Consider the following 18,041-nt stretch of genomic DNA (forward strand, 5'->3'; position numbering starts at 1 on the left):
ATAGTTGTTGAGCGAGCTGTAATATTTAGATGGACTTAAACTAAAGTGAAAAAGGGTAAATAAACTGCTTTCAAAACTAAACTACATTTTAGTCCAAACTCTAAAGCAAAATTAAAATACGGTTTCAAAATGGAGCTAAAAGAAAATCTAAGATTTCTCACCAACCATTTACCTTAAAATCCAGCATGGCTGAGAGCCATTTAACTCATAGTTAGCCGCAGCATAAAAACTGTTTCTGTGTTCCTGTGGTTAATGTGTTTCTTTGTTGTTCATTAAATATTGCACACACGGTACTGTACAGCCTCCTTTAGTGAATATATAGCCACACTATTTATCCGTCTGCTTCTCCTAACGTGTAAAATAGTCTGTGTGTATCAACATTAACGACTTGCTTAACTTTAGAGGAAATTAAATAAAGAATAAAGCAGAATGTGTATGTGTGATGACCAGCTCAGGCTTTTAAAGCAGCAGCAGCAGAAATAACACAAGAGGAGCAGCAGCAGCTGCCAGAGGCCTCTGTGTTTTAGAGGGGAAGCAGTGAACATTAGAGAGAGTCTTAGACTGTGATGCCAACCATTCCACGGCTACTTTTAGGCTGTTAAATTAAACCTTTGGACCATGTGGAGATGACCTCTAAGTCTTAAAGGTATTTTAAACCTTGATTTGGTTTTATTCATGTAAATCTTCTAGTGGTCTTTTATCTCTTGGTTTAGTCGATTTTCTTATCATACTTATCCAATAAACCTTTTGACACCATCTTGATCCTCATTGGCTGCCAGTTTGGACTGCTTCATCTGAATGTCTGCAACTTTAATGACTCACACCGTTATTAGCTGGTACTGCTAATGGTTTTCATTTATCCACCAGTTAAACTCAAACTGTTTAAGTTGTTTCTGTGACATTCACAGATGTGACTTCTTATTTCAGAAGTAAGTCATCAAAGGCAGCAACCAGAACCCCTTTCTGGATATCAGTTTTAATTCTTACAGAGAGTTTGAAACATAATCTCCTTTATATTAAAGCAAAGATCAGTGGCTGAAAAAACATTTGATAGCAGGTGCTTTGCTCCAGTTGGAGCAGATATGTATTTTGAAGAGAAAGCATTGTTGTGTTTTACGCCTGATGCCCTCTAAAACAGTGTTTATCTTACCTTAGTGAAGAATCTTTCTGCTCATCTATCTTCAATACTGAATTTCAGTGCAATATCAGATCTCTATAGCATCTGAAAATCTGTCTTACTTCTAGATCTATATGTATGCACACACACACACCCCAACACACACTGCTTTTATTTTCATAAAATATGTGGGCATTTCATTGACTTGCACACATAGATACTACATAGATACGCACTACAACATACTACTTGTTCAGTTCAGCTTTTGAACAGGTGTTGATTCTTTGGTTCTATTCCTCTGAAGGATGTTAATCAAACTGCACTAAATGAAGGGGAGAATTTAAAGAAAATATAATAAGCAGAATGTGATCTTGTAATAAATATCAGCAGAATGAACAAGTTAAACGTTTGGCTTTGCAGCATTGAGGTTTTTGTTTATCTAATCATCAAAGCATCATTCTCTGGATGCGTTTTAGGAAGGGAGAAGATCGCACCCCCATGTGGCAGCAGTGCAACAGTACACAAAAATGAAGGATAAAGATGATTTTGGGGATGTATAAAAAATATCCATTACTCCTCTGCTAGAGAAAAATGAACACATAGATATAACTGAATTTGAATATTAGCTCATTTAAAGTAACTTCATCCATTTAATTCATAAAGCACAAATTAATTTATATAGATTATGTTCACAAAGCAAAGTATTTGAAATCTTTATTCCTCCTTATTTTGGTTTTAGCATTCTTGATTTTCATCACTATGATTTATAGCTCTTAAAACCAAAAGTTCAGTTTTCTAACGCTTGTACACAAGAGTAAAGCGTAACTAACTGTGTTTTCTCCAGCGCGTAAACGCTGGCAGGGTGCTGAATCCAAGCATATTCTGTAAAGCTAATTACGGAAGATAAACTGTAGTCTGTCTGTAATGGTTATATACAAAATTTCTATCGTATACATCTCTTTGCCTACATTTCATTTGTCAGGGAAATATTTGACAAATTGTTAATTATTTAATATATTTCACAGTATGTGAAAATATGGAAATGTATTTACATATATCCTAATCTTTAATAAAGGTTGAGATTGAATGTATATCACAGGTGAGAGGAATAGATTATAATGTAGGCAGGGAGGGAAAACGACAAGTGAAAGGAATGACTAATTAAGGGAGAGCAAACAGGCCAGATCATGACAATATTTAAGTCCTACAGGAAAAAGTAGTGGCTGTTGTCAAAATCAAAACATTTCATTTCCTAATGAGGGGAGTCATGTGACATCCCAGATTTTGATTAGCACTTGGTATGTCTGTAACATGTGGTGGAGCGCTGTCACCAATGGTTCCATTCAAGGTGTGCAGTCACTATTTTTCCATGTGTGATGTGTGATCATATACTACTGAGAATTGCATAATTAAATCTTCTTGGTCGATTTATGGACCTGTGGCCGTATCCTGAACCTTTGCCAGGTGTTGTACTTCATATGGGGCCCACCCAGATAATGTTGCTTACGGGCCTATTGTGGTGTCGTTACGCCATTGGCAGGGTATATGATTATTTCACAAAGAAGAATTCTTCATAATGTGAAAAACATTATGGACAACATTGAGCATCCTCTTCAGGAGATTTTTAAACAATAGCATGGTGTGTAATGTAAGCTGCTTCTCCAGACAGACCACTAGAGAAAATCCTTCCTGCCTACAGCTATCAACAAACACAGCACCTGGATAAAAAATAACATATGAGTTCCTGCAACATTAAATTTATCTTTGGGATTAATTAGTATTTTTTAATTGAATTGAACTGAATGATTGGTGTAGTATCGCTGAAATCAGCTATTACAAATATGACAAAAAAATACATGTGACAACATAAATATTTGTAACTTCAGTGTGGAATCATGTGGCATCACAGATATTTATTTCCCAAAGTAAGTACTGCTGGTGGGACTTCATAGATTTTAGATGCTGCAGAAGGTACCACTGTTATGGTCGGTATTATGGCATGTGTACAGATCCTGCCAAAGGGACGTGTGACATCATAGATTTCAGTTCCTAAAGAAGGGACCACTCAGACATCACAGAATTTTGTTCCTGCTGCACATTTATCCATTAAAGTAAAGGTATATTTTGTTTGAAAGTGTACAAAGTGGTTAAAAAATAAAATACATGAGAACAGATTTATACTACAGCAGTGTGGTGTTGTAAATAAAATGATGAAATCAAAAGGTTCATATATGCTGCTGAAACTGTCTTTTTTCAAAGGCTTGATGACGCTGAAGTGGCAAAATATAATATTAAAGTTTGACATCTCTGATCTAAAGGATACAAAATTAAAAGATAAACAGTAAAACAATTTCAAAATTTTAATTTCTCCCTTTAAATTATTATTTTGACATTTAAATGAAATCTGTTTTTCTTATCTCCAGTCAGAATTTTATAACGGCATTTCTAAATGTTCTGCTCTCTCTGCTTTTTCTCATAGTAGCTTCATCTGGTCTGTTCCTGTTTGGCTGTGACTCCATCCTGGAGAGAAATATCAGCTGTGCTGCTGCCATCAACACCTTTGTTTCTAGATGCTGGAGCTTGGCCTGTTTTTCAGTGTAGTCCTGTTTCTCTGACTGTGACTAACTGGATGTGTTCTCTTTCATCCCCTAACATGGGATCTGGCTTGGAGTTAGTCTGTTTGCTGGAGGGGGCCGCCTGTGGAAGTAATTAACATTTATCTTTTTCTTTATCTGCTGCTTTGTGTATCTCTGCTTCTGTGTCCTTGAACCCCAGTCGGCCTCAGCAGATGGCCGCTCACACTGAGCCTGGTTCTGCTGGAGGTTTCTTCCTGTTAAAAGGGCATTTTCTCTCCGCTGTCGCTACAAGTATGCTTAGTGTGAAAGATTGCCTTTGAATCAATTATACTGCAAAAAATGTAAATCTAAATAAGTCATTTTTTCTTAAAATAAGTGCATTTTATCCTGAATTGAGGAGATAAATGAGACAGTTTGCCAATAGAACAAGAAATTTTACATTTGAAATAAGAAAAATCAATTGCATTGTCTTATTTCAAGTGCATGTTATCTAATTAACTTATTTTAAGTGTAAAAATACTCATTCCCTTGGCAAACTATCTTATTTACCTTCTCAAATTAAGGGTAAATACACTTGATTTAAGAGAGATTGGGAGATTGCCCTACACCATGAGCAATCAAGCACACAAGATCCACCAGCTCAGGAAGGAACTGAGGGTCCTGAGGCGGCAGTTTAAGCAGGCAAGAGAGGAGGAGAGGGGACCGCTCTCAGAGCTGCGCAACATACTTCGAAAGAAGCTCCTGACTTTGAGGAGGGCTGAGTGGCATAGGAGAAGAAGGAAGGAAAGAGCCAGGAAGCGCACTGCCTTTCTACCAAACCCGTTTGGGTTTACGAAGCAGCTGCTGGGGCAGAAACGCAGTGGTCAACTTACCTGTTCCAAAGCAGAGGTCGACCATCACTTGGCTGCAACCTATGGAGATGCATCCAGGGAGCAAGACCTGGGAGACTGCCAGTCCCTGATTGACCCACCAGCACCAACAGTGGACTTCGATGGGAGGGAGCCCAGCTGGAAGGAAATCCAGGAGGTAGTCCTAGTGGGGTACCTTACAAGGTGTACAAGAACTGCCCAAAGTTACTCCACAGGCTCTGGAGGATTTTGAAGGTAATCTGGAGGAGGGGAAAGGTTGCAGAGCAGTGGCGATTTGCAGAAGGTGTATGGATTCCGAAGGAGGAAGGGTCTACAAACATCGATCAGTTTAGAACCATCTTCCTGCTCAGTGTTGAAGGGAAATTATTCTTCAGCATTGTGGCAAGGCGTCTAACTGACTACCTCCTCAGGAACTCCTACATCGACACCTCGGTCCAGAAGGGAGGGATCCCAAAGATACCAGGGTGTCTGGAGCACAATGGCGTGGTCACTCAGCTGATCAGGGAAGCCCGAGAGAGCAAGGGAGACTTAGTCGTGCTGTGGCTGGACCTTGCGAACGCATATGGATCCATACCTCATAAGCTCGTCGAGCGGACACTGTGCCGCCACCATGTCCCAGCTAAGTTCAGAGACCTCATTCTGGACTATTATAACAGGTTCAGTCCGAGGGTTGCAGCAGGATCCATAACATCGGACTGGCACAAGCTGGAGAAGGGAATCATCACCGGATGTACCATTTCAGTGATCCTCTTCGCACTTGCTATGAACATGCTGGCGAAGTCCACCGAGGTTCAGTGCAGAGGGCCCCTAACCAAGTCTGGTGTCAGGCAGCCGCCCATCAGGGCCTTCATGGACGACCTGACCGTGACAATGTCAAATGTCCCAGGGAGCAGGTGGATCTTGAAGGGGCTGGAAGAACTGACCACCTGGGCCTGCACGACCTTTAAGCCCGCTAAATCAAGATCCCTTGTGCTAAAGAGAGGAAAAGTCACCAACAAGTTCATCTTTACACTTGCTGGCACCCAGATACCATCCATCACCGAGAAGCCGGTGAAGAGCCTGGGGAAAGTTTTCAACTGCAGCCTGAGAGACACAGCAGCCATCAACGCGACCAATCAAGATCTGGAGGCTTGGCTAGGTACGGTGGACAAATCAGGTCTACCTGGCAAGTTCAAGGCCTGGGTGTACCAACATGGCATCCTTCCAAGGATTCTCTGGCCCCTCCTTGTGTATGAGGTCCCAATCTCCACAGTTGAGGGCTTTGAAAGGAGAGTCAGCAGGTTCCTGCGGAAGTGGCTGGGTGTACCGCGGAGCCTGAGCAGCATCGCCCTATACGGAAAGAACAACATGCTGAAGCTCCCCTTCAGCAGCCTGAATGAGGAATTCAAGGTGAGCCGAACTAGGGAGGTGCTGCAATACAGAGAGTCATGTGACCCAAAAGTCTCTCAGGCTGGTATCGAGGTCCGGACGGGGCGGAAGTGGAGGGCGGCAGAGGCTGTGGAAGTGGCAGAGTCACGGCTGCGGCACAGGACTCTGGTGGGGACAGTGGCTCCGGGAAGAGCAGGCCTTGGTAGCAGCACAACACCTTGCTACGGGAAGTCAAAGGAGAAGAAGAGGAGGAGGCTGCTCCAGGAAGAAGTGCGGGCAGCAGTGGAAGAAGAGCGGTCCGGCAGGGTGCTTGGAATGCGGCAGCAGGGAGCCTGGACGCGATGGGAGCAAGCAGCAGAGCGCAAAGTCACGTGGACTGAGCTGTGGAAAGCCGAGCCCCAGCGCATAAAATTCCTGATCCATGCTGTATATGACGTATTGCCAAGCCCGTCTAACCTGTTCTGTTGGGGGAAGGTGGAGTCACCAGCATGTGCCCTGTGCCAGAAGAGAGGGACCCTGGAGCACATCATGAGCTGCTGTCAGAGGAGCCTGAGTGAGGGGCGCTATCGCTGGCGTCATGACCAGGTCTTTAAGGCCATAGCAAACTCCATCTGCAGTGGAATAGCCCACTGCAAGCGCCTCCGCCCAGCGAAGAAGGCTATCTCCTTCATCAGAGCTGGAGAAGGACCACCAGCTGTTGCCAGGGTCTCTTCCTCTGGCCTGCTCACAATGGCACAGGATTGGGAGCTGATGGCAGACTTGGGGAAACAACTGAAGTTCCCAGAAAATGTGGCCATAACATCACTAAGGCCAGACGTGGTGCTGACCTCAGCAACATCGAAGCAGGTTGTGCTTCTGGAGCTCACGGTCCCTTGGGAAGACCGCATCGAGGAGGCCAACGAGAGAAAGAGGGCTAAGTACAGCGATCTGGTGGAGCAGTGTCGGCTCAATGGGTGGCGAGCAAGGTGCGAGCCTATTGAGGTGGGATGCAGAGGGTTTGCTGGCCAGTCCCTCTGCAGGGTGTACAGCATGCTGGGCATCACAGGGGCCAGCAAGCGAAGGGCCATCAAGGAGGCCACAGAGGCAGCAGAGGTTGCCTCGCGGTGGTTGTGGATCAGGAGAGGAGATCCGTGGGTAGGGTAGCGCTACCTGGACACAAGCTGGGGTCTGATCAACCCTGGCTGGGTCGCCTGGAGGAGAGTGTATGATGTTTGAAAGACCCGAAACACTCTATGATACCAGGTAATATCACTGATGATGTGTCCAGGTTGCATCACTTGTTGATGTATGTACAAAGCAAAGTAATTGCCATAACAATGTCATCAATACATGTATATTACATGAACATCATCAATTTAGCAATGTAAGCACATCTGTATTATTATGCTCCATTAATACATAAATTTTGTTAAGCTGAATTTTTATGTCATATTATATGATTTATAGACTTCATAATGACTAATGTGATGTGCCTATTTTTTTTTCTTAAATTACAGTGATCTACTGATGCAATAAAGCAGCAGGTGTGTGTCCAAGTAATATATTTATATTCATCTTTATGTTAAAAGTTTTAAGCGCCCCTCAAAATGAGTAAATCATTGTTGATTGATGCTGTAGCGCACGTATTGTTTACATTGTGACAGGGCAAATAGCTTCCAGATGCTACTCCCTAGTTAGCATCTGGAACTTTTATTCAAAGAGAATAAATCAAATAAGATGATATCTTAGTTTAGATTAGATTAGATGAGCTTTATTGATCTCACAGCGGAGAAATTAACTGGTCACATATTGGCATAATAATTAAAGAAGGTGCAAACAAGGAGGAAAAAGGTGCATTAAGAATAAGCAATATATATATACAGTATATCCAGGTATATACAGTATATCAAGATAATAAGGATTAAGGTGCAAGTGTACATGTATCACACACAATGAAAAACAAAATAAAAATAAGAAATAAAAAATAAATAAATAAAAAATACAAGGGAGTAGCACAGAGATTTGAGGTGACATATGTACAATCAGGATGGCTTATATACATGAGTTTAGTTGAAACTTAAAGGTAAATCAAATACAAAAATGTTCTGTAAATGCATGAATTTGAGACCAATATTGCTGGATGGTTTGACGGCTCCAGAAAATATGGAAGTGATTGGCACCATCCCTGCCACATCTCCAGCAGGTGTCTCCATTTCCCTCATATCTTTTTTGCTTTGGAGATTTTTGATGAGTTAACAAAATGTTTGCTGACTTAATAAGGGACCAAAAGTACCAAGAGTTCTGTTTTTAATACATTTAGATGATCAGCTTTTTAATTAAATCTTTTTAATCTCATTATCCCAATAAAATACAGATCTTTACAGGAAGGTGAAAATATCGTCTTATTAATAAAGGTTAAAATAAGGGTTGTCAGTTAAAAGGCCTCTCTGCTGCACTCTGCTGGTCAAAGAGCAAAAGTGCAGGTTAGGAAGCAGCATTATTCACAACAGATATTGATGAAAATTGAGAACTTGCCCCCCCACACACACACCCTACCAGGTGGCTTTCTCTCGTGTAAAGCCAAAATGTTTCATAGTCTTTAATTGAAGAAAAAGCTTTAACTATAATGGAGCAACCAATATTAGACTTCTTGGTTTGTTATGGCAGGGTTTCACAAGCTTTTTTGGGCATTTTGTCGTACCATGAGTAGCCTACCCCTCTCAGTCCAAAGTATTGATGATTGTCTAAAGTGGAAGGTACAATAACTGATTATAAAACAAAAACTAGTTTACTTCATATTTCAACCTGAAAATTGAATTATAAGAAATTGCATTCGTTTCACCTAAAATAACAAAACAGCATAAATATGTTGCCTAAAAGTTAGACGCAGGCAATCCGAAAAGTATGAATTAAAATCATATTAAAAATCTGTATTTTAAAACTGGAGCTCCTCTGAGTAACTATCCTATAATCACATTTAAACTCGATGAATTTGGAAGAAAATTCAGAACAATAATCATAGTCAGAATGACTTCATTAGTTGTTTTCATTAAGACACCTGAGCTGCTTTGATGAGCTCCAATAGCTCAGTGTGAAAAACAGCCGATCCCAGGCTGTTCTCCACATCCGGTCTATTTTTCTGCCTCATTTTGGTTAGTTCAAACAGAAAAGAAAAAAATTTTGTTGATAAAAAAAGTGTTTAATTTTTCTATTGGGTCCTGAATGAATGAAAACAGATTCCAATTTTATTTTATGACCTAAGAAATAAAATATTTTCATGAACCCTTTCCAATGCACTGGCGGAGCACTAGGGGTACACGTTCCCCCAGTTGGGAATCTCTGTGCTATGGTGCAAACAGTCAGTCATTGTTTGATGTGGGATCCCTTTATGCATCAAAAAAATAAAATAAAATACAGAAAGAATCCCCTGAAGAAGATTTCCAGAAACACTTCAGAAGAAGCTGCCAGTTTTGTAAACAAACAATTAGGCCATGTCATCCCCAACTTTTAGCTACTTTTTGTTGGTTAAACCTAACCTTAACCTAGCTTTAAACATTGATAAACAGCCTGTGTAGTGCTGATAAGATTTGTATCAATGTAGCAAGAAATGCTGCTGTTCTCTTTAAACAAAATTTGCCCTGATGCTCACATTAAGCATAAAAAAGAGCATGCATATTTTTGCATAGGACAAATGACATCAGACCAATGAAACTGAAGACCAATGGTGTCCCTACCAAAGTTGAAATCAAACCTATGCCCTTGGTATTGAATGCCATTCTCAAGTTTCAAAAGATGCACCCAGAAACTTGTTTCCTTTATCTTTGCTTCTTACTGCGCCTTTCACAGTCTGCAAAACTGGCATCTCCTTAGCAGCCAACCAAAAAGGCCAGAAGCTGTTGGGAATCATCTAATCAGCCACCATGATAGGACAAACCCCGCTCTCCAAACTGGGGATTTGTTCTTGAATGTGGTGAAATTAGAAAATCTTTCAGGGCCACCTGTATCTACATTACCAGCACAGCCTGCTGCTGGAAAAGATCTAGATTAAAAGTTTAAACAATTCACCAGTTAAGATGTTTCCCACATCTGGTGCTGCATCCGGTGAGTTTTTACTGGGTTAATCAAAAAAATCCTACTTTAACGACAAAAACGTAAATTTAATTTGATGACTCTAAACAGAATATTTTATAATTATAATCTGAAAAAACGACAGTCTAGCAATCCTGTTTTAGTTTGTTTAAATGTAGATTTGAGTTAAACATAGGCTAGTACAATTCTGCATGGTTTGTAAGATTAAGGCTGAAGCTCCACTTTTGTTTTTGATCGGGTGTAATGTTAAAAGTTTATTGTTTATTTTACAAAACAATCATATTGAAAAATGTTTGAAGTATTGTAATTCCCAGTTTGGTCAATAGATGGCAGCAGATCACATATTATAATCGAATATGAAAATTGATTTTTTTTTCCCCCCTTTTTGTTAAAAAGGATAACATTTAGTCTCGAGACGTAATTCAAAGACCTTTTAGTGGGTCGATCATCTCAAGAAGGCTGTTCTTCTATATCCTCTGCCCCCCCACCCAGCTGTAATCAGAATAATTAGACTCCCATGATCCGCCCTCTGACTGTCCACCGCTGTTCCAACCAGACAAAGCTTTCATTCGCGTTTTCCCAGTGATGGAGCAATGAGAATACCGACACTGGATTATTCCCTGGTGGAACTGTTTCCTTGAATCATTTTTTTTCTTTTCTTTTTTTACCTCCAAAATCTTTTTTCTTTTTATTTTCTTTTCTCCCACCTGTTTGCTGCAATGCTGCGGGTCATAGTAGAGTCAGCCAAGGGTCTCCCCAAAAAGACTCTGGGTACTCCTGACCCAATTGTTTCTGTGATTTTCAAAGGTATGTTACGTTTCAAAGCTAACCTTCATTTCTTAGACTGAAGTTAAGCCCTATATTTGGTTTGAAGAAAGTTCTTTGGAATCTGTTGTTTTTTTTTTTCATTTCATCCTGGAGTGCTGAGCATGACGTGTTTTTTCACTAAAAAGTTGGAAACGATCATGTGGTTTAAAGCAATTGTTTAAAGCAAAATAAGAAGGAAAAAAAAGTTTTTCTTTAGTTTGAATTGTAGTTGTAGGATTTTAATTTAATGGGCATAGATAGTTGGGGAGAGCCTGATTTCATCCACAGGAACAGAGAAACAAAACCTGCAAAACCTGAGAAATATCAGTTTTTAATTAGATATATTTTAGTCTACAGCTACCTAACTAGACTAACTGTAATGAGTAAATCCAGACTAGGTTCTAGTAAAGTTGACAATTCCTGTGTTAACTTCATCAGTTCTTTTAATGATGTTGGACTTCATGTATTCATAAGGAAATCCTTTTCTTCCAGATGAGAAGAAGAAAACCAAATCCATTGACAGCGAGGTGAACCCTGTCTGGAATGAGGTAATCAATGCAACTTGTTATTCCTTCAAGTCAACATGGTTACTGCGATGATGTCAAACCCCCAAAAGATTTCAGATAGCAGGAGCAGTGTTTACAGTTCATTTATCAGCTGAACCTCTTGTGTATGTCTCTCCCTTCAGGTTCTTGAGTTTGATCTAAAAGGTGTTCCACTGGACCCTGGCTCCCAGCTAGACATTGTTGTGAAAGACCGGGAGACGATTGGGAAAGATAAGTAAGTTAAATACAGCCTGAAGGCTGTTTGGTTTACACAATAAAGGGATTTCAGTAATAAGGTAGTTGGGAGGAACCCTACCTTCATAATTCCTATCCTGAACCGTCCTGAGTGAGAACTGAGTTTGTAGAAAACCCTTTGTTTTTTAGTTGCAGAATGGATCAGTTTTTGAATCACAAATTAACATATGTACTAGAGTACATAAAATCCTTGAAATGACTGAGATATAATTCTGGTTGTCTCCACTCACGCCCTTCTCACCATGCTGAGACTTGCTGGACTGTGTGGGATGAGAGAATCTGATTGGCTAACAATGACTCCCTCTTAGTCCCTGTCTCTGTGTTGGATTTATGTACAGAACATTGGAAATTCCTTATGCAAATGAGGCCAAACTTCTCTACTATGAGCCTCTACTATTAAACAGCCACCTAAAACTCAGCTTTAATTAAAGCCACATGTGGTACCAATCTGTGCCAACCAGAAAAGAATGTTTCCATCCTCCCTAAATGCCTCTAATTTTAGAGATCAAAGCCATCTTGTATTAAAAAAAAAAAAACTTGCAGCGTAAGATAATCTTTTTGTAGATATAGAATATGTAAATGTATATCCAAATTTTTTCTGTGCTGTGTAAAAGTTTCCCTTGTGTTTGGGCAGTCATGTTGAGGGAGGTGCATATCCAGAGCATGAGACCATATTAGGTTGAGCAACGTTTTCCACTGGGCTGTCCTTCTCTCTGCCACACTGCCAGATGATTAAACATTACTGGTAGAAAGCTGGAATAGTTCTCCAGCGGTTGTAATTAGTTATTTCCTGTTATCATAGCAACAGCTAAGTCTTGATAACTATTTTTATAAAGTCCTGTAGTTTGGAACTTAAATTCCTTCTTTGTTTTAAAAGTAACTTTTATTTTTATTACCTCTCCACTGGGACTCTGTGGTGTTGGGAATTGACATACCAGCTGCCTTTTTGGGGCTTAGGAATCTAGCAACTTCACAAGCAGCATGTCAGAGCAGGAATATTTAGAAAAATTAAGTTGCCAAAAATTGTGGGATAAAAAATCACTTTAATCCTATCCGTTTTTTTTAAATACTTAAAAAAAAAATTGGTTTAAAAATGGAAAAAATGGTGTGTGGTGTCTATGTTTATGCATTTAGCAGACGCCTTTATCCAAAGCAACTTACAAAGTAGACACAATTTTACAGTTATCACCAAAATTGACAGTAATTTCTCTAGAGGAATATCTAGAGAGCTAAAGCAGAAGCCAGGAACGATTTACAGTTAGTGACCAGGAGTCCTTTGTGCGGGATAGTCTGTATGCCCCCCCCCCCCCCCCCCCCCCCCCCACTGTCCCAATCAAACTCCTGCATTTGACTGGGTCATTTGGAAGGAAGCAGAACCACATTCCTTGTCACGGAGCTGCACGTCATTGCTAACCCCAAGCATGATGCTCTTAACAAAAAAAGGGCAAAGCATTTTATTACAAAAAAGGATGGAAACTACATTTAGAGAAAAGGAAACGCAGAATCAACAAAGACTGTGAAACATTTATAACTTGGTAAAGCCAGTGACAGGTGATTCTCAGAGGGGAACGCAATAAAAAGCAACACAATGAGTGGGAAGAGAAAAGCACCCAGACATCCTTTTTATCACACATCTAGTCAGCCTAGCTAGTCAGTTCTGGAATTATTTATTGGTGAAAAAGATTCAAAATGCACTTTTTGCAGTTCTGCTTTGTAAATAAAAACACTTTAAACTCCTGAAGTTCAATGTAATTTATTTATATAGCACCATTTCCCAACTCTTGTCATCTCCAGGCACTTTAGAGAGACAGTTCAACCAGATCATGCAGTCAGATTGATTCAAAGTTTCTATCAGGAAAAAAAAACAGCTGATTGCATTGACTTATTGAGTTGCTGGTCACGTTCCTCCTGGATGCGGAGATTATATTCACTTGCATTTTGTTGTTGACTCTTCAGTAATGCCTCACACTGAGCATGCATGTAATAATAATGGACTTTATTTGTCTTGTATTAGAGAACTTTACCTCTGCATTTAACCCATCCCCTTGGTGAGCAGTGGGCTGCTATGGTGGGGTTTCCGGGGAGCAGTGTGAGGTTAAGGGTGTTGCTCATAGAACCAGAGTGGGGGAGTCAGGTTTGAACTCAGAACCTCAGGATTCAAAGTTCTATGCCATAACCACTTAAACCCCCCCCCCCCCCCCCCCCACCTTCCCAGGTGACTCTGTCTAGGAAAAAAGCAGATGATCTTGGAGCCAGTTCCCATTTCAAAGGATGAAAGAGATGCAGTTAATCACTGTAAAAGAAACAAGAGTCTACTAAAAAACTGGCCACGCTCCAACATTTATAAACAAAGGTGTTGATGGCAGCAGCACAGCTGATATTTCTCTCCAGGATGGAGTCACAGCCAAACAGGAACAGACCAGATGAAGCTACTATGAGAAAAAGCAGAGAGAGCAGAACGTTAGAGATTGAACTAAGAAATATTGCAGAGATAGAATGATGTGGTCCCGAAACTTACTGCAGCATAAATGTAAAAATTGCTTAGAATAACCTCATCATTTGGATAAGGTATGAGTAAGGTAGAGCCAAGGAGAAACGTCCGTCTGGACTGAATTTTCCAATGCTGGTTGGGCTGGTCATCGTTTTTTCTCCCACTTCTCTACTGACCCAGCAACTCAGCAAACATCACTGTGTTTCTAACTATCAGCTTCCACAAAAAAAGGAACGTTTAAGCCTACCCTTAAAAGTAGATGGGGTGTCTGCCTTAGCCTGATAACTAAAAGATCTGCCTCCCATTCTACTTTTAGAAATTCTAGGAAGCACTAGTAAACCTGCAGATTGAGAGCGAAGTGCTCTGTTAGGAACATAAGGAACAATCAGATCTCTGATATCAGATGGAGCTTGGCCATTTAAGGCTTTATATGTGAGAAGGAGGATTTTAAATTCTATTCTGGATTTAACAGGAAGCCAATGAAGAGAAGCCAGGATAGGAGAGATATGATCTCTCTTTTTCATTTTCATCAGAACTCTGGCTGCAGCATTTTGGATCAGCTGAAGGCTTTTAACTACAGCTTGTGGACTTCCTGATAGTAAAGAATTACAATAGTCCAGCCTTGAAGTAACAAATGCATGGACTAGCTTCTCAGAATCAACCCTTGAACAGAATATATCAAATTTTTATATCATTGAGACGAAAGTGGGAAATTCTAGAAACTTCTTTGATTAGATCAGAATAATACTGAGAGGTTTTGATTTATTATCTGAGACGGAAAGCACCGATGCTGGACCAGGGTCTGTCACTGCCCAGCACTGGTGCTTTCTGCAGGGGGTAGATTTACAAGCCGCCAAATCCGAACATCATCCAGACGCAGTTCTGGATGAACCAAAGTGGACTCTTTTTTTGTTCAGTCCTTTTTGGCTTTTCCAAAAAATGATAATCTCCCCAAAGCAATTCAAAAGTTGTTCATAAACCGCAGTGTGATTGGCTGACATGTTTTAAATTAGTCAGCTGGAGCAGTGAACAAACAAATCCTGCAAACTCAGCCTGCAGACAATATGAGCAATGTCATGAGGTCATTTTTTTAATCCATAAAACCATTATTATTAAATATGAATTATAACCTTTTTTTATATGATGTAGGAAGGTGGAGTACCTGGTGAGAAACCATAAATGCATAGAGAAAATATATAAATGGATTGACTATATGTTCCAGAAAAGTTAAAAAACAAACCGCTGCACTTTATTTTCCAAGTTTGAAGACATTTCACTTCCCATCCAGGAAGCTTTTTCAATTCAGAATGTCTAAATTAGCGTCGAGTTCCAAGTAGCACAAATATGCCTTGTTTTTGCTTAGAAACATGCAAATTGAACCGGAAGAACAGGTCCGCCCCTTAGTAAAGGGGAGTCATTAGGGACATTGTTGGTCTGGCTGACCATGTTTAGATGTCTTCTCCCCTGCATGGCAATGAGAATTATGATCGCAAAGGGATCAACTCTATTGCTCAATTGTTGCTTTTGAGAGTTGAAATCTGAATCCACCCCTGTTTACTGTTGGTTTTTCTCTCTTAACATAAACATCTCTCTTCAAACCCTTTTCAAACCACCTGTCTTCTTTATCCAAAATGTTAATGTTCTAGTTCTTTGTCCAAAAGGTGTAGATGTACCGCCGAGTCTTGTCCAGAGGAGGTAGCTCTCCTGTGTTGAGCGATGCGTTTGTGGAGAGGTTGTTTGGTTTCTCCAGTATAAAGATCAGAGCATTCCTCACTACATTGAACTGCATATAGCACTCTGCTCATCTAAGGTCTGGGGTTTTATCTTTAGGATGCACTAGTCCCTGACTTAGGGTCTTATTTGGTTTGAAATTTACTGGGATTTTGTGTTTTGAGAAAATCCTCTTGAATTTTTCAGAGACTCCAGCAACATATGGGATGGCGATGTATTTTAATCTTCTCACTGTTATGTTCTGCTGTGGATTTCCTTGCTGATTTGACAAATGCCCAGTTTGGGTATCAACAGGTTTTAAGAGCATCTTTGATGTGTTTTTCTTTGTGCCTCCCCATAAAGCTTGGAACTCAAAGCTAGTTCTGACATTTTGAATTGAAAAAGCTTCCTGGACTAGAGGCGAAAAGTGTTCAAACTTGGAAAACAAAGTCCAGTGGTTTGTTTTTCAACATTTTTGGAATGACTATGACCAAGATGGCTGAGAATCTTCACCAGCGATTGACTATATGGTTCCCCTGGTGATTAGATACAATTTATTTCTATGGAAGATGGTGGAAAGAGAGAAGGCAACAAGTGGAGGCAGTTTTTAACAATAAATTAAATGGAGACACTGAGTATCGAGCAGCATGTAGCAGAACAGAGAAGATACTCATTTTTTTTATTATGCCATTAAAAGTCCAGCAGCGAGGAAAATTTGGTCTTTAGGCCATAAATGGAATGTGTGTGTGTGTGTGTCTGAGGGGGGGGGTCATATACGGAAAGATACAATGACTGTATTTTATTTTGGACTTTTCAAATCACACTAGCCTCTCTACTTTGCACTACAGCCATGAAGGTCATACAGATTAGAGTTGCACAACATGACCTACCTGCTTTGATTCTGGGTGTTTCTTGAATCTCTTTCGTTGCTGCTTGCTAACTTCTATGTGCCCATGTAAAATTCCTCTGTTGTGAGCTTGGAGTATTCAAAAGTTTTAAGTCTTCCGACTAAACTGTGGTGGCTTTTATTATAATGGAAGCGTCTTGCAATTTACTATCAAATGAGCATTAGTTGCTCATGCTATCCATACTCTAATAAAAGGAGGCCAAAAGTTGGTCTTTTTTATTTATAATGAGTGTGATTTTAAAAATGACCTGCTTTTGGCTTCTATTGCCAGTATAAATGAGAAACACTTTAATAAATGCAAGACCAAAAGCCTTCAGGTTCAGACAACGGAACAGCCTCATATAAACAAGTATTCATTCATAGCCTAAAATCTGTAAGTTCTAATTCTTCTAAAGTATGACACATTGAACAGCTGTATGCCAGTAGAACAGATACAGATACTGTAAGTCAACGTTTTGACAAAGGAAGAAGAGGAACCAGAGTTTGGTGATTAAACCTGGGTACGTTTGCGTGGTGGTCAGTCAGAAGAGAGTCAGATCTAAAAGAACAAGGAAAGAAAACTTAGATTAACATAAGCATTCAATTAAATCAAAGACGTACCTTAATTAGTGTAGCGACAAACTCAAGGCACACAGAATGGGAGCAGGCACCAGATAACATTACTGCGATCGATTGGTGAAATTTAAGGTGTTCCTGTTAATGTTCTTAGATATACACTACCGTTTAAAAGTTTGGGGTCACATTAAAATGTCCTTATTTTTTAAGGAAAAGCACTGTACTTTTCAATTAAGATGACTTTAAACTGGTATTAAGTTTAAAGAAATGCACTCTATACATTGCTAATGTGGTAAATGACTATTCTAGCTGCAAATGTCCGGTTTTTGGTGCAACATCTACATAGGTGTATAGAGGCCCATTTCCAGCAACTATCACTCCAGTGTTCTAATGGAACAATGGGTTTGCTCATTGGCTCAGAAGACTAATTGATGATTAGAAAACCCTTGTGCAATCATGTTCATCTGAAAACAGTTTAGCTCTTTACAGAAGCTACAAAACTGAACTTCCTTTGAGCAGATTGAGTTTCTGGAGCATCACATTTGTGGGGTCAATTAAACGCTCAAAATGACCAGAAAAAGAGAACTTTCATCTGAAACTCGACAGTCTATTGTTGTTCTTAGAAATGAAAGCTATTCCATGTGAGAAATTGCCAAGAAATTGAAGATTTCCTACAACGGTGTGTACTACTCCCTTCAGAGGACAGCACAGACAGGCTCTAACCAGAGTAGAAAAAGAAGTAGGAGGCCGCATTGATCTAACCTGAAAACAGC

The 18,041-nt window shown here is 40.0% G+C and overlaps 1 protein-coding gene and 1 pseudogene across 7 annotated transcripts in view; both read left to right on the forward strand.

The window, feature by feature from the left end:
* The first annotated feature begins 3,770 nt into the window (after positions 1-3,770).
* On the forward strand, positions 3,771-6,555 carry LOC119792859 (annotated as a pseudogene).
* Positions 6,556-10,564: 4,009 nt separating this feature from the next.
* LOC119792895 (myoferlin-like) overlaps positions 10,565-18,041 on the forward strand; it is a 56,238-nt gene continuing 48,761 nt past the window's right edge. For all 7 annotated transcript variants that reach the window (XM_038299734.1, XM_038299735.1, XM_038299739.1 and 4 more), the window contains exons 1-3: positions 10,565-10,805; positions 11,298-11,353; positions 11,494-11,585. In XM_038299734.1, the coding sequence (XP_038155662.1) occupies positions 10,718-10,805; positions 11,298-11,353; positions 11,494-11,585 (236 nt within the window). In that variant the 5' untranslated portion in view covers positions 10,565-10,717. The remainder of the gene's footprint in view (positions 10,806-11,297; positions 11,354-11,493; positions 11,586-18,041) is intronic.

Source organism: Cyprinodon tularosa, unplaced genomic scaffold, assembly GCF_016077235.1.
Source record: "Cyprinodon tularosa strain WSP-4 unplaced genomic scaffold, ASM1607723v1 ctg433, whole genome shotgun sequence".
In the NCBI taxonomy this organism is placed as follows: Eukaryota; Metazoa; Chordata; class Actinopteri; order Cyprinodontiformes; family Cyprinodontidae; genus Cyprinodon; species Cyprinodon tularosa.